The sequence below is a fragment of the Neopsephotus bourkii genome, unplaced genomic scaffold (genome assembly GCF_033783945.1).
Source record: "Neopsephotus bourkii isolate Nb327-2 ecotype Australia unplaced genomic scaffold, CSIRO-AGI_Nbou_v1 NB_359, whole genome shotgun sequence".
NCBI lineage: Eukaryota > Metazoa > Chordata > Aves > Psittaciformes > Psittacidae > Neopsephotus > Neopsephotus bourkii.
Window position 1 is genome coordinate 665,789 of NW_026900865.1, and position 24,496 is coordinate 690,284.

Genomic DNA, 24,496 nt, shown 5'->3' on the forward strand with positions numbered 1-24,496 from the left:
GAAATATGGGAATGGAGCTATTTGGTCTAGTTACCAGTTGTTGTTTACTAGCATAGTAAGAACATAATGTTTTAATATCCCAACCCATTATGACCTGGGTTAGATAGAACCAAACATCAAAGCTAACCAATGAGAAACAGACAGTACAGCATTGACTCACTCACTGTACAATTCTATAGATGTGTGGAAACATATAATTATTTTTCTGAACCAAAGTTTTATTTGAAAACAAAAATGTTCACAATCTGACTTTATGGCTTGTTTTCATATTTTGGCATGGTATATTGTATTGGAAAAAAAGTCTTTAATTAAAAGCAGCCTCTTCAACATTACCCCAGACTTCAATTTTCATCTCCTGTTTTACTGCTTCTTTCCATCTCCTCTCTCCCTCCCACATATACTCCATGTCTTTAACCCACCCTTAAAAACTTTCATCACTTCCTTCTCTATTGTTTTGTGAGTCCTCCTCAGAGGTCTCCTTGCCTGCACAACATCCTCTGAGTTTGTGCAGAGTGTAGCCCATCCATGCTGTTTGAGGTCTCCTTGCCATCCTCACAGAGTGAGTGGATGTGCTGCCAGGGCTAATGAGGAATTTCACAGTGCCTTCTCCCCAGTTCATGAGTGCTTTGCTGGTGTCACCAGGAGATAAAGGGAGATGGTCTCTCCCACACACACTGGCAGGGCTTCTGCTCAAGTTAGTGGAGCACAGAATCACACAAGGGCTGAGACTGATCTGAGACCAGACAGCCTGAGCTTGAGATGATCTAGTCCATGCTTTGCTCAAGTAGGGACATCCAGCGCTGTGTTGAGCTGCGTTTTGAATATCTTCACAGGTGGAGGCTCCACAACCACTTTGGGCAATCTGTCACCCACACAGTTAAAAGGTGTTTTCTCAGGTTCAGATGGAGTTTTCTGTGTTGTGTCCATTGTTTCCTGTATTGCCGCTGGACACAGCTGAGCAGACCCTGTCCCTGTCCTCTTTACATTCCCCTTTCAGCTATTCATAGATGTTGATTAGACTTCCTCATAGCCTTCTCCTTACTGAACTGTCCCAGCCTCCTCAGCCTCTCCCTATGTGTCACAGATTCCAGTCCCTCAGTCGTCTTTGCGGCCCTTCACAGGTCTCACTCCAGTAAGTCCAAGTCTTCCTTGTACTAGAAATCCAGGGTATTACAGGAGAAAAAAGATGGTCTTCTGACTAAGGACATTGATGGCTATCTTGTAGACATATACTAACTACCATTTATCAGCCCAAAGTTCTCATAAAATTTTGGCTTTAATCTCCCTTTATTTCACAATTTTAGCTAAAAAGCAGACATAACAGTACTGTCTACTGCCAGTGAGTTGAACACAGACTTTTCCAGTGCTCATGCTAAGGTCTCAAGGGTTTTTCTGAGAGCAGCAGGTACAACTACTACAACTGCTTCAGGATAAATGAGGAGCCAGACTTTACAGTAGAAGTTCATTTCCACTTGCCCTGTGCACCCACAGTTGTGCCATTGACAGTAGTGGAAGCCTCCAGTGACTTACTAAGACTTCAGGTGTACATGTTGTGCACAGCTACGCTGCAGAGGCATGATGCCACTTTGCATCAAATATGAAGAAACACTGAACAGATGACTTAACAGAGAGGCCATGGTGCCATGGAAGAAAGTACCAAATCCTACAAACTGTGCCACAATGAAGGTACATATCAGGAGTATGATGAAGGTAATAGAAAGTAGTTTTTAAATCATGCCAACACCTTCGGGGATCATCAAAACCAAACATTTATGTTGCAATTGATAACAAGTGACATGAAGCCAACTCTGTAGGTAGAGCTCTCAGCTCCACCCTTGGAACAATTTAATGGTGTGCAGATCAACAAAGAGCAAGCTCAGATACTGTCATGCCACAGTTGCATCATGCAACTGTGCTTTAAACTGCACTCATGGTGCAGGCAGGTCATGCAGGCTCACCAGTGAGTTTCAGGAGGATTCTGTCCAAAAAAACCCAGCTTTTTTTGTGGTCTGCCAGAGAAAAAGATGTGGGTTGTAAAAAAGTCTTCTCTGTATGTTTATTCACTGTATGCATCCTATTTTCTTGCTGTTATGCTGCATCCTGATTGCTGTATGGAATAAGAGGAAATTATCTGAAAATTGTGCTTCTTAGCTGAAGAAGCTCTCAAGGAAATAATAAAAACAAATCCAGTGAAAGGCATAATGAAAAGTGTACTATTCTGTTGTAGTTTATATGCTAAACAGCTTGCTTCTGTGAATGCAATTAAAATACATAGCAATTTTTCATTTACTTTGTATAGGCTGAGTACTTCTATGAGTTCCTGTCTTTGCACTCCCTGGATAAAGGCATAATGGCTGATCCAACTATAAATATCCCTCTGCTTGGAACGGTTCCTCATAAAGCATCAGGTTTGTGCTATTGATATAATAAATTGTGTTCCTGTAAGAAATATTCCACAGCCAGTAAAGTCTACATAGTTTATTATGAATTGCAGTTCTGAAGTTTATTGCTAAAGAAAAGCTTGCCACAGTGCTTAGCACTGAACAGTCTGTGAGTGCCTTGCCTGACTACAGCAGCGTATTTGTCTGAGCCAAGTCAAATGAAGCTTTTATGTGTAGATAAATCAGCAGAAACTTGTGCAAAATTGTTGCCCAGAATTTATGTGCATTAATATTGTTAGTGCAGTTGTGCAACTTCTGGAAAACAAAATCTTTGATCACTATAAGGAATAGTTATCAGATTATTCTGTGTCTCAGTGGTTGCAGTTTGTGGATGTTTTACTTTCAGTTGAGGTCAGCGGTTGTCATCAGACATTCAGCTCAAAGACAAGTTCTAGTTTAGGAAATTATCATTTACCATTTTTCCCTCAGTCGTGCATTCTTAGTCCTTCTCTGGAGCTTATAGCTCCACAACAGTGCCTGAGCCCAAGCCAAAGCGAGCGTTCCAGAAGCACCGCAGTGCACAATGAGCTGGCTGAAGAAAAAAATCTTTCCATGAGAGGTTATTGAGTCCACTTAGCTCTGAAGTGGATGGATATCAGTTTACATCATCTGTTGAGGGATGGTACGTGATAGTCTCCGGCAGAAAGGCAGAAATGTACATCCAGAACCTAAAGGGGCCAACAAGAAATCTGCAGCGGGACTTTTTACGAGGGCATGTAGTGATAGGACAAGGGGGAATGGATTTAAACTGAAAGAGGGTGGATTTAGGTTAGGTATTAGAAAGAAATTCTTCATTATGAGGGTGGTGAGAGACTGGAAGAGGCTGCCACAGAAGCCATGGATGTCCCATCCCTGACAATGTTCAAGGCCAGGTTGGACGGGGCTTTGAGCAACCTGGTCTAGTGGAAGATGTCCCTGCCCATGGCAGCAGGGTTGGAACTGGATGATCTTTAAGGTCCCTTCCAACCCAAACCATTCTATGTTTCTATGATCTGAACGACAGTAGTGTCTTAGTAATCATAATTTAATGAGAAGCCTTAGCCAACTTAAAACCATGTAGGATAAAATGGAAAAGAAATGAGAAATGGAAAAGGAAGATGGGGCTACAAGTGGGTAACTGATATACAGCGCCTTGACTGTGTATCAAGGTCTTTCTTTTTGACCAGTCTTTCTTTTCTCCTTTCTTAATGAACAAATACTGAAAGTTTTTGTTTTATATCCTCCCTTTTCATCTTGTGGTAGAATGGCTTTGAGATAATATTGCAGCACAGCTCTCTGCTGTCGCACCTGGCATTTAACATTAACAATTGGTCTCTACATTCCACGTGGATTGAGTGAGTGGTATTGAAAATGGATTTCAGCGAAGAGTCCTATAATATTTGCACCATAGTTGATGCAATTTGATTGGCTGCAAGCCAGATAAATTGACAAGACATTTAAAAGTAACTGAAAAGTCATAAATACAAAGTTCTTGTTAAGCATTATTTCCATCTCCGTATAAAGCAGGTGAGATATATGGGAGGCTCTGCACTCTCCATCCTCTAATATAAGCTTGTTTTTCAACTATCTAGAAAAGCTAAACCAAAATGATCCCCTTATGACTATATTTAGGAAAACATAATCTACAACTGCAGGGAGGCTGGAGATGAGATCTCATAGTTCCAGTGAAGATCTGTTATCCATCATTATGCAAGGTCTGATTAAAGCCAAAAAGGACTTACTCTGCTTGCAACACTGGTACCTCAGTTCCAGGACTATCATGGATGTGTCCGTGGTGTTTCCTTACATGGATCATGTGCAGTGCCCCACTGCACTTAGTATATATCAGCTGTATTTGAGTTGTGTTTGGCATTATAGTCAGTTCGGTGTTTAACAGCAATTGATGATCAGTACATGTACAGTATTTGAAGCATGTACACATTTAACAGTTAGGTACTAGTATGATGGCTTTCTTTACACTGCCTGATGGCTGGCCAAAATTAACTAAGTAGCTTTGAATAAATGCATACTATAAAAGTAGTAAATACTTACTACTTTGTAGTTGTTTCTATAATTTATCTGTTCCCAAAACCCTTCTGATAAATCCAGTTTAGTTTGCCTGGATCTGCTGCATTACCAAATAATTGTTCCACAGATATGGATATTTTTCTGACATGCAATTATGAAAATCAGAAGAAAGTCACAAGCTTGTATTTAGGAACAAATCAACAGGAGCAAGTTACTTCTTGAAAAAACATTTTGACCCCCAAAATTACACCAGAGAAAATTAAGGAGGAATAAAAGAAGAGAGACAGCTGTATTAAACATGGGAGTGGAAACAAGAATGAGGACTAATAGATAGATATCTTACTCAGAGGTAGCTGAACCTAGTTGTCCTGTCAAAATCAAGAGACTCTTGAAACTTCATTGAGGATATATGCCTACCACCAGCAAAGCATAAGGATGCTGCCTAGCCTGTACTTTGTCTCATGGGCAACAGTGGCCATAAGAAGACCTGTGGAAGACCAAAAGGAGGATAAACACATGTGCTACTTACTTCTGTTTACCCTCTCAGCTCTGACTAGCTTCAGCTTGGAGGATTTAATGAGTCTTAAGTGATTTGTCTTTTTTATAACCCCAGATGGGTTGCAGCTCTCTTTTTCAGGTACTTGTTCAAGCTCTCTTTGAGTCCATATTACCTTCTGGTATCTCCGATCCCTTTGGCAAGGAGTTCACTGCCTCCCATTGCATGTGCATAGGAGTCTGAATATATGGGAAGTCCAAAAACATGGGTGCTTCTAGGGCAAGGAGTGCTGGAATAAGGGTTTTCTGACCTGTCCCCTTGGACTTTAGTCCTAAGAGGTGCATTCCTGGTCTTTGCCCTAGGCATTTAAATCCACAGTCAAATCTCAGGTGGGTTCAGGCATTTGCTACCAATTCAGTAAAGCCTGGATGTGACTATAGTGTCCTCCTTAAACTTCTGCAACATCTTCCTCCCAGTTGCAATTTGCTCAGCTAATTCAGACATATCCCAATATAAGGCCTGATCTCCTGTTCTTGCTCAGTAAGGTTACTATAAGTTTAAGAATTTCACTGCATTTAATCTGTTTTTAATCCCCTGTAAAAGCTTCCTTCTTACCACATAGTTACTTGCTTTTTGTAACAGTCTTTTTGCCAGATTGGTGTAAAAGCGCTTCAACAATTAAATTGTTTTATAATGAAAACTGCAACAGATCGTTCAGTCTCTGACTTACCAGAAGCAGAATGTGTTTGAGTAATAAATTTTGCTGCATTATACCAAGGCAACGAATAAGAAAAATGGCCGAATTATGACTTGCAAAATTATTTATAACAAGCAATTTAAACCAAATCAAATGCATGGCTGTTAGCTTAGTATTTGGTTCTGAAATCTCAAGTCAGCTTCAGCAGAAATGAATAAACAATTTCTGTTAGCTGAATCTAACTTACAAGGCAGCTAGGAAGAGGCAATTTTGAATAAAAGACATAAAATCATTTCATCTGAAGATTATTTAAGATCGTTTGTGACAATCACAGCAGAGCATTCCATAGCTCTGAGATATTTTGCTTGTTTCCTCATTAAAACACTCCAGATTCACTGGCCTTAATTATTTGCTTAAACTCTCTGTAGTTCAAAAGCATTTTAATACTTTTCTCGGAAAGGTTGATCTCCAAATATCATTAACTTTACAAGATCTGTCTGTGCCTTCTTTTTGAACATTTGCACCCATGGTCTTATTTATCAAGTGTACCATCTTGTTAGCACTTTCTGAAAGAAGTCTTTTATTAAATCCGTATCTTATTTAAGTATTACAGGCAATATCCAAACCATATCTAAAGTAACCTTTTTTCTCCAAATGTGTATGATGTTTTTTGCAGAAGTGGTATGAAAGCCCGCAAAATTTAGACTCAAAAGTGACCAGCTCAGCTTAAAAAACTGAATGTAGGCTTCCAACTTGTTTTGTTGTATGGTTAGATACCTCCACATGAGTCTTGTCTGCAAGCGAAACTCTGTAAGATCACTGTCTGTGCTTTAGCCTGTTGGGGTTGTGTCAGTAGATGAGCACTGGTTCACCTCCTGTACTTCTACATACATACTTCCTGTACATGCTGCTGTACTTCTAGTCCTGGACCCACCTATGAATAGGGTGATCTGTATATCTCTGTGTTAAAGGTTTCCATCAATGGCATTACTCTAAGCTTAAATACAAACATATCTATATGTTTTAGTATTTCAATGTGTGCTTCTATACATAAATAGATATGTGCATGTAAATATACTGTTATTATTCTCTTTTAAGTTGTACAGGTTGGATTTCCTTGCCTTGGAAAACAAGACGGGGTCGCTGCATTTGAAGTGAATGTGATCATAATGAATTCAGAAGGCAATGTTATTCTCCAGACCCCTCAGAACGCCATCTTCTTTAAAACCTGCCAGCAAGGTAACACTAAAGAGAACATGCTAGAATACTGTTAGGCCAGGTCACCTAGCTTCCTTATGTTTCATTCAGGTTAACGGCTAGAGAAGATAGAAGTGGTCGCAAACTATGTAGCAATGGTGGTGAATGTCAGGGTGTTCTGGCTGGTTTTGCGGTTTTGTTGCTTATTTACTATGTGTTTACTAACCCTTTTCTTACTGTCAGCTCCACCTCCCTTATCAGACTGGGTTGGAGGCGTTTCTTCTCCTGTTGACTGCTCATCAAGTCAAGGCAGATGGTAGAAATGTATCAAGCACCTGTTAGCAAATGATTTGAGGTGCTTGGAGGAAAGCTGGTCCTGTGAAAACAAACATTTCCAGCAATGGCACATGACCTGGAGAACTGAACCCCTGGGATCTGTAGTGGGGATAGTGCTTTCAATTACTGTTTGGTGCTTTAGTTCAACAGTTTCTTAAATCTCAACTTGCACATCCAAACCAAATTCAGAAAACCTAAATCAGAAAAGTTCTGAGAAAGTTGGCTTTACCCTCTGTGGAGTTCAGATAACAACCTCTTGGTGTTAGATGCAGGTAAGGTGGTGTAAGTTGGTTCTCAATACTTGCAGTCACCAAGCAATAAGCATGCAGAGGATGTGCTGGTAGGGGAAGGGCACAGTGAAGTTACTGCAGTGTTTACTTGGAAGGGAGGGAACCTGTTTAAACAACCAGTCTAAGAGCCATAAACACTATGTAATCTGACTTTCTAGATTAATTTGATTCACTTCAATTATAATTATCACTTTATACTGAGGCTGTGGCTGTGGAAATTGAAAAATCAGTATCTAAGATACCAATTGTATCAAATCAACCCATGATGGGGCTGATGTACAAAGAGTGAGATTTTTATTCTTCTATTAAATCTTTGTCCCCAGTCCTACACGTTCTTCTGTATGCTCTTTTCTCTGAGCTGACTGGCTGTAGCACGTCCCTGAAGAGTGAGCAGCAGGAACAGGAGCTATTCATTCTTTGCAACCTCACTACACCTAAATAGCAAAGCTGCTCTGAAGCCTTGCTGCTGCCAATTACCCCAGGCAAAGTGGAAGAGGAGGAGAAGTGGGCAGAGAAACAGGAAGTAAAATGAGGATTTAATGGAAGCAAAAGCAATCAGATCTCAAGTACAAAGTTGTGTGTTTAATGTAAATACAACACAAAATATTTGCTACCTTTTATTTTCAGTTTAGTCCAAAGATGCAGAACTTAACAGACTTTAGAAATAGTGGTGGGGTAATCTAATAAAGACAGCAGAGTTACAGGTCTATATCATGGAAAAACGTGGCTTAGAGACAGCTCCAAATTCAGTTTAGTAGTAGCACTCACCGAAGTTAACATTTCTGTGACACTGGTTGTTGTTGTTGTTACCATTCTGACGCGAGATGTAATATTTAACACTTTAGCAGTATGACATCATATGGCCTGTCAGAAAAGCTGGGGGGTGGTTATCGTCCCAGTCCTTTGTTCTTGGAGACAGCTGCAAAACACTAGGATGATTTTCCAAACTCTAGAGGTGGGTACAGGAAGAGTTTTCTCACCTCATCTCTTCCATCTGGGATAGCTCCCATTCCTGCCCTCTATCCTTTAGGGTGGACACTGCAGTGTTTTGGAACAGATGGTCACAAGGATGAGAATGTCCTTACTGGTTAGTGTTAGAGTAGGGGTGAATTTCCTCCCTCTGAAAGATGTTTGTAGTGAGGAGCTCCAGTTCCTCCTGCTGGGGCCCTGGTCACTGTTTCCAGTCATTCTTGGCCATCCAGAAGGACCCTTGCCAGAGGAAGTGAGGAGATGGAGGGATCATTTTTGTGGGAGAGGAGAGGATTTGTTGTGGCTAAGAGGTGGCCACAGAATTACGTTTTCCTATTTTTCTGTTTGAAATGGTATGTGTTTAAGCATGCATTTTCTGTAATGAATAGCAGCTCTGCCTTCGGGTACAAAGAGGGAAGCATTTCCAGAGAGGGTCCTAGAGTACGGTTCTTGCTGGAACACAAGAAGACCAGAAAGTCTTTACTACTGTTACTACTGCTGCAAACAGCTTTACTTTTAAAGTAACACTTTTTGTTTTATATATCTATGGCCTTGGATAGAAGAGCATTTTAAAATCACCCCTTTCCTCCACTCTCTTTCCTGTTTGTTTGGCAGCTGTACATAGTATCCAGCCACCTGATCTATGAGGTTTTTTTCCTTTTGCTTAGTCTCAGACTTACCCTTCACATCCAACTGAATAGAGAGACCTATTATGTGAGTGCAGCAGAATACTGTGCATAGCTATAGCAGCCATTGCTTCCTGTGGCTCTGATCTGTTATGGGATACATTTTTAAAACCAAGAGTTTATTTGTGTAATCTGTATTTAACTACAGATACGTCACCTGAGTCATATTAGAAGGGGAAATGATTCAAACGTTTTAAGTCCAGGATTATGTTTTCCTCTGTATTAATATGAGTTAATAAGAATCTCTCTGGGATGCAGACATGCCTCAGGAAACCTGACCCTCCTGAAGTTGTAGATACCCTGTTACTTCTTGACACTTCTAACAAATGCACATTAAAGGCTATAACTGCTTCAGTTTGAACTCAGCTATTATTCAGCTGGGAATGAGGGTAAATCAATGGTACATCTTTACAGCCTCGGGATATACATCAGCACTTCCTGATGAGGCAGTGGAAAAGAGGTAAGGATGCTGTTCGCAGGTGTTGTCAGTCACATATGTTTACAGCACTATTACACCAAAGGAAAAGAAAAAATAAGATGTGATGTCCACATTACAGCCAATTGTTGTCTAATACATTCTGGGTTTGAGTTTGGGTTCGGACATTTTAGTCTATGCCAGTTTCTGATCCTTGTAACTTGCAGCATCACACAACATAGCATCAAGATGAGAAGGTCATTCTTGCTCTGCTAAAGCTGCCCTGTGGCTCTGGTACCACTGATCACTAGTGGTGTTAAGTTTTTCTAATGGGAGTAGGCAGCCTCTGCTGACTGCCTTCTCCTCTGTGACAGATCTGGGAAGGTATTTTTGAGTAACTGGTTTTCACCCCAGCAAGCATGTTTTCATGGAGTTCCAGAGGCTTCTGTTTATTTTGCCTCTTGTCTGATGGACACTGGTGTTTTGAGGATGGTGGTGGTACGCAGAGATAGTTCTCATCCTTATATAATGCAGCCAAAGTTGTCAAATACTTTAACTGGTGTCTGATCAATAGTTCAGATATGACCAAGAACTGGATGTTGATATAGGACTACTGTGCAGGAATGCTTTTATCTTCCTTTCTGTCCTTTTTTCATTTAGCCTTGAAGCTGACTTTTTCATGTGAATACAGATTTTGTCACTTTATCATCTTGGTAGTAACAGATGTAGTAATTAATGCAATGCAAGTGCAGTGCAGTCTACTTAAGGCTGCAGAAATGGAAACTGGTCCTGTATACTGAGGGCAGGTCTAACCAGCGATGCAAGTCCTGCACTGAGCTGCCTGCTCATTTTTGCAAAGAGGAGAAAGGACTGGACTGAGCAGAGCACCCACATTGCTTGTGTGCTTACAGAACAGCAGAGCAATGGAAATGCACAGTCTGTCAACAAGCACATTGCGCATTTGTCTGAACATGTTATGAAACTTCTATTTTTAGACTAACAAAAAAACCCCTAATTTCTCTTGAGGAGATCTCAGCTGAACTTCCATTTCTGTCAGTATTTGCCTGTCTGTCAGCAAATAGTTTTACTGTTGTGTCAAACAAGCATGCTGATCCTACTGAGAGTTGGCTGGTAGCTAAAGTATGTAATACTCAATTAAGTTTGTTGTTGTGTTTTATGAAGCGGAGTGTCCAGGAGGATGCAGGAATGGAGGGTTTTGCAATGAAAGACATGTCTGTGAATGTCCAGATGGATTTTACGGGCCTCACTGTGAGAAAGGTAATTTAAAAAGAATCTTCTTAGCTGTCTTCTTTATTATAACCTCAACGAAACTGTAGTGACTGCAGTGCAGCCTCTCCTAGAAATAAGAATGGCCTATTCCAAAGATTTCATGTATTTTAAATCCATAGATGTAAGGGAATTACTATTATCAAGCATGGACTAACAGAAACTACCCATGGTTGGAAATTTTCATGTTGCTTAGAAGAAAAATGTTCTCTCTCTAAGAGGCTGCTTTTGACAAAACCTGACACAATAGTTACGTGATCCTTAATCACAGGGAACCCGTCTGCAAAAGGATTCAATAAAATTCTTCTGCTAATGAGGAATAGCTGGGAAACAAAGCACAGGGATTTAGTTGTTCTGCATTTGTTTATTTGGAGATAAGATCTAATTTGCAGGCAGGCTGACAACAAAGATGGGAAGATGAAGGAAAGAGTCTCCTTTTCCCTTCCATTAGTGACTAATAGCCCCAAATGACATTTCCAGGAGTGAAGAGCCAGGAAAATGGTGTGACTTGCTGAGGAAACCAGCTCTCCTTCATGTCTCTTCTTTCTGCTCCCCCAGTGGCAGACCCTCTCCGGGGTGACTTGACATGGAGCAAACCGTCCCCATTGCCATCCTTCCACTGCCAGATGCTTTGGCTATATCTAAAAGATTGAATACAAAGGAATCAGGGACTGTTCTCTGGCCTGGAGGCCAACTGGCAGAGCACAGCTTACATCCATATGTTTAATAAACTATCTTTCTCTCCAAAAATCACCTCTCCAGACTCAGACTTTCTGCTAGGAGGAGCCTATGGCTGCTGCTCTGCTGGGGACAAAGCCATGCCAGGAGCAGCACCAACGATTTCACAAGATGGATTATCCTGTGTCCCTACTTTTCCCCATGACTGGGTTCTGTTTAACTCACTAGTATGGACCCAACCTCACTGCATGTACCAATTGAAGGCAACCACAAAATGAAGCATTTCCTCCTCACATGCCTCCCTGGAAGAGCTTTGTGGGGTGGCCACAACTGCAGAAGAGTCTTGGCAGAGCACAGGGGCTCTGAAGAAGGTTCACAGGGAGCATGCGGGGCAGTTTGGCCACTAAATCAGGCCACACAGCAGGCTTCCCTACCCTGAAATAAATAGCTGTGCTTATGCTTAGGAATGAAGAGGGAGACCGGAGCTTTCCTTGTAAAGCCTGCCTGGGAACCCCACTGATTACTGACACTTGTGAGTGCAGCCTCTAAGGAGACAGCCTTCTCTGAAGAGCTGAGGTACCAATTGCTGCACTGGAGTCCAGTCATATTGAGGGCTGGAGGTCCATAGAGAAGACAGAGGTCTGGGGGAAATTCAAATAACATGAGAGTGTAGGTGGACACTTTGCTCTCCCAATTGTTTGGAATTAAACTGTACAAGAGACTGCCCTTAGGAGATGACATACTTTAGTCTTCACTTTTTTAGTAATACTATATACAAATTGCCAAATGCAAACCAAAGATGTAACTGATTTAATCCACTGACAAAGGTGTTGTGCAAATGTGACTTATTACATACAGCAGAAGGAAAAAATAGCTGAAGGAGTCAATGTGCTGTGCATTTACATAGATAGTTGCTATCACACCAGTGATGTTTTTCTGTTCTTCCTGCTTTTCAGCGCTGTGTACTCCTCGCTGCATGAATGGTGGGCTCTGCATTACACCCGGCCTCTGCATCTGTCCCCCCGGCTTCTATGGCATCAACTGCGACAAAGGTAACTGCCACCTAAAACCTAAACCCCGCCAGGCTCCACATATCCAGTGGCCTTTTCTTCATTCACATGTGCCAGTTTCCCTTTAGTAGTGGGTTTTGGAAAGTCAGGTGAGTGATGAAGTGGGTTTTGAATGTTCAGTGATTCTTCAAGCAGATGTTCTAGCACAATCCGGCAGCTGCTGGAAGAATGTAGGGATTTGCAGTGCTTTTGCAGCTGGGTGTGTAGGCATCCATATACACCAGCCCTCTGAAGGGTAATTCAGATAATCACTTCAGTTGGTCCATTGAAAGCTGTGGGACCTACCACAACATTCACTTACATTTCTGGCCTAAGGGTGTAAAAAGAATATTTCAATTTGAACTCTGTTCTTGTGGAGTAAAATCAGTTTTACTGATTATTTAGTTCATTAATTTGCTACATCTAGACAGATTAATAAAATAAGCAGCTATTCATTGTTTTGTGGCATTGTGGCTCAGGAGGGATAAGAAGGAGCAATCAGTTGTCCAGAACTGTAATTTGGAACAGTCCAAGCTACCACATATTAAGAAACCCAAGTAGTTTCCTGCAGAAACTTAACTGACCTGCTCATGGCAGAGCAAATTAGAGAATATTCATTGTATCAGGACTATGTGAAGTGAAGACCAAATGCAAAAGGTCCTAGCGGACTTTCCAGCAAAATAATGGGAACCTTCCTAGGCCTTCAGGTATGCTTGCACAGACTGTTGCTCTCATTGTCCTTCTCACTTGTATCTAGTCCTTGATGAGGCTTCTATCACATTTAAAACTGTTTCAAAAGTGTGCTGAAATGAAATGCTTCCGATGTCTTGAAGAATTAATGTGAATCCCAGCTGTCTGCTGAAAAGTCATGTCTAATACAATGTAGGTAACTTGGCGAGTGAGGGACACAGCATTTGCAACTATGTCACCACACAGCAAAATCTTATAAAGGTTTCTTTCTAGTCAAAGCATTAATTAAGAACTGTAGTGAAGTGTCCTTTGTAGAATTAACTTCTAGTCCTAGATTGTGCTCCTTCTATCAGATGCTGGCAGTTTCAATAGCAATAATACCTTGATCCTTCAAAGAGTTTTACATGTGAGGATTGATAAAGATGTAACTCAGTCTGTCCTCAAGGATCTTATTGCTGTCTGATTCACTTGTCTTTCTATATTGACTTGTGTGTGTGCCTGTGTCAAGCACAATGTAGGAAGAAACACATCTCAGTCTTCCTTTGTAAACCGGATGAAAAGATGTTAATACAACTTCTTAAAACATACTCAATGTTTATTTATGATGAGCAGTAGAAAACATTAAGGCCAAGTCAGATTGAGTTCATGTTACTGACTTAGTTAATTCCTGGTTTATTCATTTCAGCAAACTGCACAACAACCTGTTTCAATGGAGGAACGTGTTTCTATCTGGGAAAATGCATTTGTCCTTCAGGATATGAAGGAGACCAATGTGAAATAAGTGAGTAGCATCTCCGTGCGCTTCCTTTCACTTATGTCAGCTTCTTCTAGTGTCAATGTCTGTATGATACGTGCAACCTGCCTCTACTGGGCTCACAGGGAGGGTCTCACATGGCAGGTTGGTGCCCTCAGAGGGTCAGATGCCACATGCCTCCCAAGGAGTTTCCTACTAATAAGTTTGACTCATTGCTAGACCATTTCATCCTGTACCTTTTTTGCTTTTACTAGTAACTGGGTTTGGTGACAATGCTCAAGGTGTTAAGTATGCAAGCAATACCCTGTGGCAGATGTGCTGCTGTGCCAAGCATGTGTGGAGCAGCTATTCTCAAATGTTCTGGCAATTCATACTTGGGCACAGCATATTAGGCTTGAGCTCACATCTGTCAAAGGGCTACTATAAGTTGGGAATGAAAGGGTTTGGGGCAAAGGAAGGACTGAACTGTAAGAGCTGAGCACTTTCATGTAACATATTAAGTTGCATTCACACGGCAACTTGCAAATCTGTGTCACAAACATCAAAAGTTGTGCTATTTTCAGAAGTTTAGCATCAAAGCATTCAAAATACTTTAGCTCATGGTTGATCTAAGTGTGCTATGTAAAGCTGGGGGCTATGGAGATGTGGTTAGGCTGGAACAGACCTGGAAGGTCAGCTGTCAAGTATTTGATCTAACTAAAAGAAGAGTTTTCTCACAGCTCTGTTAAATTGGATTAATTCTATAGTTCCCCGCACTTGAATGGAGTATGAGCATTTTGAGAATGCACTCCCAGGCCATTCTTTTGGGGCTTAAAGCTTCTAACAGGACACTGTGCAAGGAGCTTCTCCTGCATCTTCATGGAAGCACAGAGTGAATCAGTTGACCTGGGTTACCTAAGAGCTGATTTTTTAATGTATGATATATTAAAGACACTGAATCTTCTCACAGTTCTGAAATTTGTATCATCAGATAGATACTTTGGAAACACATGGAAATAAACTCTTAACACGCTGTCAACCAATACAGGACTTAATGAAGATTGTCCTTTGATATAAATTCAGATCAGATTCAGCAATAACAGTGTGGGTTTTCCACTGAATTCACGTTTGCTTACATCAAGTTCAAGTTTGACACTCTGACAGAACCCCGTTTCTTTCTTCAGTTCCCAAACAGGCAGCTTTGATACTTCTCAGATGATAAGTAAGGTTTGGTTCAAATTTGAGAAGCATATATTTTATGGTTGTGGTGGTTTTTGAGGAGAATTCTTAGAACTGATATTACCGATCTGTTTGCGGGACTCAAGCTCAATTTTGTCTATTGCTGTTTGGGATAGGTGCAGCTGACTTCAGTTTCTTGTGAAGGTTTACCTGTGCAACTCAAACGAATCAAAATACAAGCACTAAACTAGTTCCTGTATGAAAGAAATTAAAACAAATCCAGGAGCACACTGTGCTGGGAGCTGAACAAGGATGATGTTGATGAGAGCAAGGGAAGCTGTGCACTTGCCTTGGCTTTCGTAAAGCTCAGACAGCAATTGTTAGAGTGTGATTGATGGCTGCTACCATCTCTGGGCACTGCACAACAGTGGAAGGCTGCAAGAAATGCTAGATGGGGTTTACAAACCCCAGAGAAACACAGCTCAGTTTCTTTCCTTAGATCCAGGGCCAGCTATATTCAGTCATGGAGGTCTTGAAATAACAAAGGGGGAAAACCTGTCAACAGGCAGAAAGCCATCTTCTGAAAACTACAAAGCTGTTTGGGGTTTTTTTAATGTTTAAAGAGTGCTTGTCTAACAGTTGAATCACTCTGTAAGACCCCTGGGAAATGTACTGGACCCAGTCTACAATACTAACGAGTATTCACAGTCTTCCAGATTTTTTTTCTAGCTATAGTTATGCATTGTCTCTAATCAGTGCTTCAGCTGGAATCCAGAGGGGTTTATTTTGTTTTGGATTCCTCCGCCATTTGTCACCAGCTGTTTTGTTGCTTTTTCTATTTCTCAGTCAATAACAGAGGGAGTTATTACTCTTTCCTTCATGCTGTGAAAATATCCTAGTCCAAAGTTAATTGGGCTGTGCTGAGTGAAATGCCTGCCTAATGCAGCTCTGTGGAAGTCGGCATCACACCCCTTGACCCATATTCTCCAGAATTACTTCAACAACTATGAAAAATCCTGGATTCCCTTAGCATTGCTCCTTTCAGTCATTAAGTACCTGGGATCCAAACGCTTGCAAATTAGGATACCTAAAGGTTCCCTCTCCAGAGGCTCCTGTGACAAAATGATGCTTTTGCAGAAACTCTCCTTAGCACTGTTTGTCCCATCAGCTTGTTATGAAGCTTGTTTCAGGGCTATTAGAATAATTATGTGCATTAGGAACAAATGTTTCCTTTATAATGACAATACACAAATGCATCACAGAAGTCTGCTGGGGTTGAGAAGTGAGTAGGCTTTGTCTGGGATATTGAGCTCCCAAGGGGACAGTCTGTGAGATGAGTACATTTGCTGAGATTTTCAGCACAGCAAGCTGGTGTTGATGCTTAAATTAATCAGGTCTTAGTTAACATTCTTTATTAAAAATAATAAAAAAGGAAGGGAAGCAGTTTGTTGCTCCAGGTTCCAGATTTCGTTTCCTCACAGATTCAGGTAAGTATTAGTGCTAAATTTAGGAAGAGCTATTTTGTTTGCTGTGGACAACAGTGAGAAAACCTCCACTGATTTGTATGGCCACTGAGGAGGCAAAGAACTGTAGTGTCTGGCTGCCCAAGAGTGCCCTGGGAGGTGGCACTGAGCCTCCCTCGGCCAGGGATGGCCTAGCTCTTGGGCACTGTGCTCGCTCTTCCTAGAGATGAGTGAAGATTTAATTAGTTCAATAATGCAGACAAATTCTAACAAGGAATTGACAATCTGGTGATGGGAGACCTGACATTCAGTTTGAGGAAGGTGCTTGGTGCAGGTCAGGCCCAGCAGGAACCTGAGTGTGGATCTCCTCCACCTGCATGGACCTTCTCCATCCCAGGTGTGTCGGGGCCAAACAAACCTTATCACAGCAGCATCACCAGACCCAGCCTCTTCCTTTGCCAAAGTGGGAATGGGAATGTGAGGGAAAGTAATTTCCTGACTAAAATCTTTGAAAATGTCTTCGAGTACTGATTACTGTTACCAAAGATGCTCTGTGCTTTTTTAATGCACCTTTAGATACTGAGCTGTGGTGTGGAATAGCCCTCACTGCACCACCCACAGCATCACGGTGCTCCACAGCCTTGTGTTACACACTAACAGGCACAGACAATTTATTGTCTGTGCATAGCAGCCATACCTGTTAGTTCCTGAGCATCCTATTGCTTAAAATCTCTCTTGAACGACACCAGGTTTTCTTTTACTTATGTCCCCTGGGTATGGACCTCACCCTTTGCAAACATGAAGTTTGTACAGTGCTGTCTCTCCCACAAGTGTGAGAAGGACACAAGGTAATACTGACTGGTCACATGGAGAGCTCTGCGGAGTCTGAGTGGCATAAATCCAGGCACAGGCTGCATGGACACACAAGCTTTGCCTGCGCCACATTAATGGCATCTTTTCAAAGAAGAAGAATGCATATAAATTGGAAGGACAGACATGCAGCAGAGTCTTCCTTATGGATCCATAGTGCACACTCTTACACCCAGCATCCAATGAGTTTTCTGGGTACAAGGCAGGCTCCTCAGACATTGCCTCCAGGAGCTGCAGCTGGCTAAAACTTGTTTTCATGTTTTCAATTCCTAGGTAAATGCCATCAGCCATGTCGAAATGGAGGCAAATGTACTGGGAAGAATAAATGCAAGTGCTCCAAAGGCTATCAGGGAGACCTGTGTTCAAAGCGTAAGTACCAAAGCCACTCCATTAGTCCTTGTGGGACTGATCAAGCTGGGTGGGCAGTGTCTTTCTACAAAATGTCAGCATTAATTGTTGTCAAAGTATTTCATTAATTTACTTTATGGACATACAGCATACACCAGGCTGAAGGAATTATGAAACCAGAAACATTTATTTTACAAAAGCCTCCTCACAGTTTCTTCTGTACCCTGAGTCTATAAAACAGCAGTGTGTCAGCTCAGTGACAGCAGATTGGTAATAGAGAAATGCTTCAAGACCAGGGTGGACAGAGCCTTGGGGGACATGGTTTAGTGAGAGGCATCCTTGCCCATAGCAGGGGGGATGGAACTATATGATTTTAAGGTCCTTTCTGTCCCTAACTATTCTATGATTCTGTTATACATTGCAATGTTAAAATCCAGTGGGAGCACTTTGTGGGAGGGATGCTGGGGATTACCCTCCTTCTCCTGCTGCTCTGGTGGACACTGAGCTCTTCTGTTCAATCTGCTCCTCTAAGCCAGAGACTGAGCCAGACCTCACAGGTGAAGGGGGCGTGAACTGTTTTGGGGATCTGCACACACTCAGTGCAAAGGCGCAGATCTACTGGGAGAGCTCCAGCCTGTGCCAGGACCAACCCATTGCGGGGAACAGCAGGGAAAGCAAATACGCAACTCTGTCTCTGGATGAAATGTCGAGAGGTCAGATGTATTCTCTTGCTTTCTTACAGCTGTCTGTGAACCTGGCTGTGGTCTATATGGCACCTGTGTTGAGCCCAACAAATGCCAGTGCAAAGAAGGCTGGCACGGGAGACATTGCAACAAAAGTAAGTGAGAAACAAATCCGGAGGATCCATACTGGGGGTCTTACACATGGGATGCTTCAGAAATGATTGCTTCAGGAGCTTTTCCAGCATTCCATTTTTTATAGTCTTTAATCCAAACAATAAACCAAAGATTTTCAATACCCCATAATTTTAACTAACCCCCCCCCCCCCCCCAAAGAATTTGAAAGTGTTTTACCAACATCATGCTTGCATTAGAAATTCCAGAATCTGGTATCTATGAAATTTCTAGATGATCTTGCACGTCTTCCACCCGTACTATAGAAGGGTTATAAAGTCCTTCAGTACTCTTTAAGTAATATCAGCTAGCTTTAACAGTTGGGTATGCATTTTTAGAAATGAAAGTCAGGTTTTAAAGCAGATTTAAACTTAGAAAAATGAAATGTCCTTTAGAAAATGGGGAGATCTTGAAGAGTTATGCAAGATCTATGCTTAACAACTTCAGAGTTTTTCTTCCTCTTCCCATGCTCCACAGACTACAAAACAAATTGTCTCAAGGCAAAGCTGGATCCCTCAAAATACATTTCTGTTGTGAATATTGGTCCTTTTGACACCTATTGAAGCAACAGATCACTTCACTGGGTTTAAAATAGCACTACAAAATTATTTGAAATACAATTGGGTACACCCAGTAAGAACGGCCTATAGGGATGCTGGGGAGGGACTCTTCATTAGGGACTCTAGTGATAGGACAAGGGGCAATGGGTTAAAACTTAAACAGGGGAAGTTTAGATTGGATAAAAGGAGGAAATTCTTTCCTGTTAGGGTGGTGAGGCACTGGAATGGGTTGCCCAGGGAGGTTGTGAATGCTCCATCCCTGGCAGTGTTCAAGGCCAGGTTGGACGAAGCCTTAGGTGAGATGGTTTAGTGTGAGGTGTCTTTGCCCATGGCAGGTTGGTTAGAACTTTATGATGTTAAGGTCCTTTCCAACCCTAACTATTCTATGATTCTATGATTCCATGTCCAACAGTGCTGTAACAGCTTATCTTCATGCCACATCCTGTGCATCCTCCTATGAGGTACTAATGTTTATCACTGTTAGCTAATAATTTGTGTTTAGTGGTTTAAGTGTCAGTAATAAAAAAATTGAGAGATTTTGCAGCTATAAGACCCACGGATTAGCCATTAAAAATGTGAACCTGTATTGCGGCATCATCTGAATGATTGTTTTTATTAAATGCTGTTGATGCCTCTGATTTCTATGACATTAAAATGTGTTAGAATAAATATAGCTGTTTCGTTAAAAAATCAGTATTATCTAACTAAAATGGACTTTGCTGTGAAAATTAGGTTTGGGGACTGTTAGTGTGCTGTTAGTTAATGGAAGGAGAAATGGAAGGAGAAATGAAGGAGAAATAACATTAATGTAAGTTATGCTTAGAAGCAAATTATATGGAAATGAACCTATGTGAACTTTCATTCATAGGCTCTGTATGAACTTCTTCTTCCTGTCATACTCTCCTTACAAGAAACTCAGACAGCAAGTGAATAAAAATACGTGCTATGGGTGACCATCCCCAAAGAAGTAATTAGCTGTACAGCAAACCCAAAACTCATAACTGCCTTGTTGTGAGGAGTCGATAGCCACAGATTATTGCCAGCTCCAAGGTTTTCTAGCCTTCATTACTTGGAGTTTGGGTAGTCCTGCTGGGTTTAGCACTGCAGTACTCTCTGTATTCAGGACAGAAAGGGAGAATAGACCATTTGGGTAAAATTCGCTCTTATTTTAAGTGCATGTACTGCAAGTCATTCTTTGCAACTAAAGTTAAACATCTCCTGATCTTGAGAGCAGATTTACAGTCAATTTGAGAGACTTACTTCATACTCCATCAAATGAATGGCTCCTTGGTAAATCCGTTGTCTTAAAAATAAGTGGTTAAAAAAATCAAATGGGGGACTTGGTTTTTCAAAGTAATTTCCTTCAGCTTTCAGTAATGAGATGGGTAAATTAAACTATAAATAATTACAACATAATACTTTGAATTCCATTTTTATTGTTCATTTTCATTTTCCACAACAAAGCAGCTCTGCTAAGCCTGTTTCAGACTGCTTCCCCCCAAGCCCCTGCCCCGAGGTGTTTTTTTGTCGCTGCTGTTCTTTGTATTCAGCCATAAACCAAAGCCAAGCTTAGGTAGCCGGTGCAGATTCTCCCCTGGGGGATGCTCATGCCCCTCTTTAGAGCCAGTCTTCCACAGATAAGCATGACTCTCACCCAGATGTGATGGGCTGTGCATGCATGAACCACTGAGTGACATCCTGGGCATGCTGATAGTCCCCTGGGCTCCCTGGTGAGACAGGAGCATCTTTCCGTCTGGTAGCATGTCACCCATCCCTGGGGCCACAAAGAGGGGTGAGTGCTTGTGCAAGGCACAGCAAAATCCTTTGTTCAAACAGGGGAGACTGTTTCCATTTGAAATATTAGCTGTGGATTGCGAGCCCACTTCTGTGGTTTGTTTTCTCTTGAACTGGATAATTTTCCAGGGTATGGAGCCAGCGGTCTGAGCGCCCTGAGGCCAGCAGGCAGCAAACACAGGCAGCACACGCCTTCGCCAAAAAGGGCAGAGGAGAGGCATGTTCCACCCGAATCCAATTATATCTGGTGAACTCCAACATCTGAAACGGTTCGTGTTACATAAAGTTCATAGCCTTCATTAACCTCTCATGGATTGAATGTTAAACCGCTCTTCATTACAGTTAAGATTACCGGCTGGAATTTTATTAGCTTCATTATAAACCACTGAGCTGATATTTACTATTCCTTTTAAGTTTTATAAATACTTCTATAGCATGATTATATAGGCTTCTTCTTTCAGCGCTGTGGATGGTGTTTTGTACTATACTTCAGTTACATTTAAACTTCCTTTTTTGATTGTATAGCTGCAAATCTTTTCCAAAACTTCAGTAACAAGTTTCAAGCAGAAAACCTCAAAGATGCTAACCTGAATCATGTCATTGACTTCAGATTTCATTTGCCTGAGACAAAAGGAAGGTGCATTTTACATTTCTGCTGTGGTGTAGTTAGAATTTTCCCTAAGAAAAAGAAATAAATATGTTGCCTAATTTAAAAACTGAACAACTGAATTCAATGTTATCTTTGGCCTTAACAGTTTTGCAAAGTAATGTGTATTAAAAATACACTACAGTGGTGCCATTTAACCAGTGTAATACATTGCAAACGAAGTAGAACTATAATGTATGAAGTTTCTGCATCAGCTTGAAGCAATATAATATATTGTAAACAAAACAGCTCTTACATAATAAACTTTTTATACTGATGGTTATATATAAAATAAAGATGCTGCTTTAGTTTTTTGAGTACTCCTTTGTGTGGCCTGCTGTGGTCCCATCAGCACTGGGGTGGCACGATGGCTTGTCTAGAGCACCCTCATGAAACAGTGGCACAGTGGGGTTGGTTTCCCTGTCTCTGCTTCAAGTCCTACAGCTCTTAATAATATTTCAAAAGAGCAACATCTTTTTGTGCCATTGCAAAGGGGGGAATAGCACCAAAGACCAGGTGTTTCTCTCCCTGTATTTGGTTTCCACCATGTCCTCCTTTTCCCCCCTGCACTGTCAGCCGGCCATGCCAAGCTGGTGTGCCCTGTTCATGGCATCTCTGGTATCTGGGATGTTCCTCCCAGAGCCTCTGTCCAAGCAGGTAATAGTTCAGCTCTGGTGATGTTTTCTTTTCAAGGGTCATGCTCCCATGTGGTGTTGATTCAGACTATAGAAGATTTGGGTGCTGTCTCTTGTGACAGCAAAGGGCCATGCAGTTTGTCATGTGCTGTGGCCAGGAAGCAATGAAAACGGTTTCTGGCAATGCTGAAGAATAATATCCACTTCAACAAATAATTACTGACCCTTGCTGTACTGTTCTGAGAACCGTATTATCTGGGCGATAAATAAATAAATAAATAAAAATTTGGGCAATAAAATGGATCTTAATGAGCAAGAGGTTTTGAGTTACAAAGGGAAAGTCCAGTTTATTAACCTGACTTTGCTGGTTTTATTCAGTCAGTGGACCCATAGGCTAAATAGAAAGACTCCTTAGGCCAGGGAAAGGAAAGACAGCTACCTAAGGATCTGGTTTTACGTTGTCCTTCTTGTGGTGGCACTACAGATGCTGCCTATCAAGTCTGATCCAACAGGAGACCGACCCCGCCATCACCACACATGGCTGCAGCCCTCCTGGTCTGCTGCAGGGAGAAACACATCTGGGGAAGGAGGGGCAGGGGCCCCCAGTAATGAGAAACAGCCTCTAAGAGGTGGTTTGGCCGCTTGCCTGATACCCCTCCTTGGGATGGCAGTAAAACAGCTCAGGTTTGTTGAAGAACGAGCTTTCTTGGCATGGATGTGTAACAGCTATGGCTGGTGGGCTCCAAAGTGGTGGTCCCCCAGCCCTCACGTCTCCCATGGGACCCCTGGCACATCTCCGGCCTGCTGGGGAGAGCCTGGGGCATGTGGCCTCTGGTGGTAAAATACCAGCTGTGAGTGAGAGCTGGGCTCTTCCCTTCACTGCAACCAGCAAAGCAGGCTGTGGGACAGGAAGGAAGCTCAGCCTCTGCCCCAGCCAGTACTCTCCCAAAAACACCATCTTCAAATCGGAAGAGAACGGAAAAGAGAGCCTGAGGCACAGGAGAAGACACTTTCTGAGAGGATCCTTTCTGAGATTGTCCTTAAAAAGTGATGAAAGAATGAGATTAATATTAGGATGCCCCACGAGCTGTGTACAAACATGTACAAGAAGAGATTCAGAGCAGCCCTGAGGAGAAGGATTTGGGGGTGCAGGTCGATGAGAAAATGAACATGAGACGGCTTCAGTGTGCGCTTGCAGCCCAGAAAGCAACCGTATCCTGGGCTGCATCAAAAGGAACATGACCAGCAGGTCGAAGGAGGTGATCCTGCCCCTCTACTCTGCTCTCGCGAGACCTCACTTGGAGTACTGTGTGCAGTTCTGGTGTCCTCAACATAAAAAGGACATGGAACTGTTGGAACAAGTCCAGAGGAGGCCACGAGGATGATCAGGGGACTGGAGCACCTCCCATATGAAGATAGGCTGAGAAAGTTGGGGCTGTTCAGCCTGGAGAAGAGAAGGCTGCGTGGAGACCTCATAGCAGCCTTCCAGTATCTGAAGGGGGCCTATAGGGATGCTGGGGATGGACTCTTCATTAGGGACTGTAGTGATAGGACAAGGGGTAATGGGTTCAAACCTAAACAGGGGAAGTTTAGATTGGATATAAGGAGGAAATTCTTTCCTGTTAGGGTGGTGAGGCACTGGAATGGGTTGCCCAGGGAGGTTGTGAATGCTCCATCCCTGGCAGTGTTCAAGGCCAGGTTGGACACAGCCTTGGGTGACATGGTTTAGTGTGAGGTGTCCCTGCCCATGGCAGGGGGGTTGGAACTTGATGATCTTAAGGTCTTTTCCAACCCTAACTATTCTATGATTCTATGTCACATTTTCTCGCTTTTTGCTCTTTCTGTAGCAAAGATTGACTTAAGTGATTGATCACACTCTACAGTCAAAAGCACAGAACTTTCTTACTTAAAATTCCTCAGACATTTTGGCTGAACTTTTTCTGCTCCTGTCAGTTTCTTAGGAAGTGCTTCCTTAAAAATAGCAAGTGGATTCTTTTCTATGGAGTAATCTATTCTGTTACTTGTTCCAAAGACACTAAATGCTGCTGCTTTGTTTTCAGTTTCACCACTGATCTTTGGAAAGATCATTAATCGTGAGAGGAATATGGTTGGAAAGGTTATGAAAGGCAAAAGTATTCCTCAAAAGTCCATACTGTAACGCAACTCTTTTTCTTAC

General features: G+C 42.0%; 1 protein-coding gene across 3 annotated transcripts in view; it reads left to right on the forward strand.

Moving 5' to 3' along the window:
- WIF1 (WNT inhibitory factor 1) overlaps positions 1 to 22,005 on the forward strand; it is a 65,089-nt gene extending 43,084 nt beyond the window's left edge. For 2 of the 3 annotated variants that reach the window (XM_061348491.1, XM_061348489.1), the window contains exons 3-10: positions 2,300 to 2,408; positions 6,740 to 6,880; positions 10,717 to 10,812; positions 12,456 to 12,551; positions 13,924 to 14,019; positions 17,757 to 17,852; positions 18,574 to 18,669; positions 21,169 to 22,005. In XM_061348491.1, the coding sequence (XP_061204475.1) occupies positions 2,300 to 2,408; positions 6,740 to 6,880; positions 10,717 to 10,812; positions 12,456 to 12,551; positions 13,924 to 14,019; positions 17,757 to 17,852; positions 18,574 to 18,669; positions 21,169 to 21,290 (852 nt within the window). In that variant the 3' untranslated portion in view covers positions 21,291 to 22,005. The remainder of the gene's footprint in view (positions 1 to 2,299; positions 2,409 to 6,739; positions 6,881 to 10,716; positions 10,813 to 12,455; positions 12,552 to 13,923; positions 14,020 to 17,756; positions 17,853 to 18,573; positions 18,670 to 21,168) is intronic. The other variant, XM_061348490.1, reaches the window with a different exon arrangement.
- The last annotated feature ends 2,491 nt before the right edge of the window (positions 22,006 to 24,496 follow it).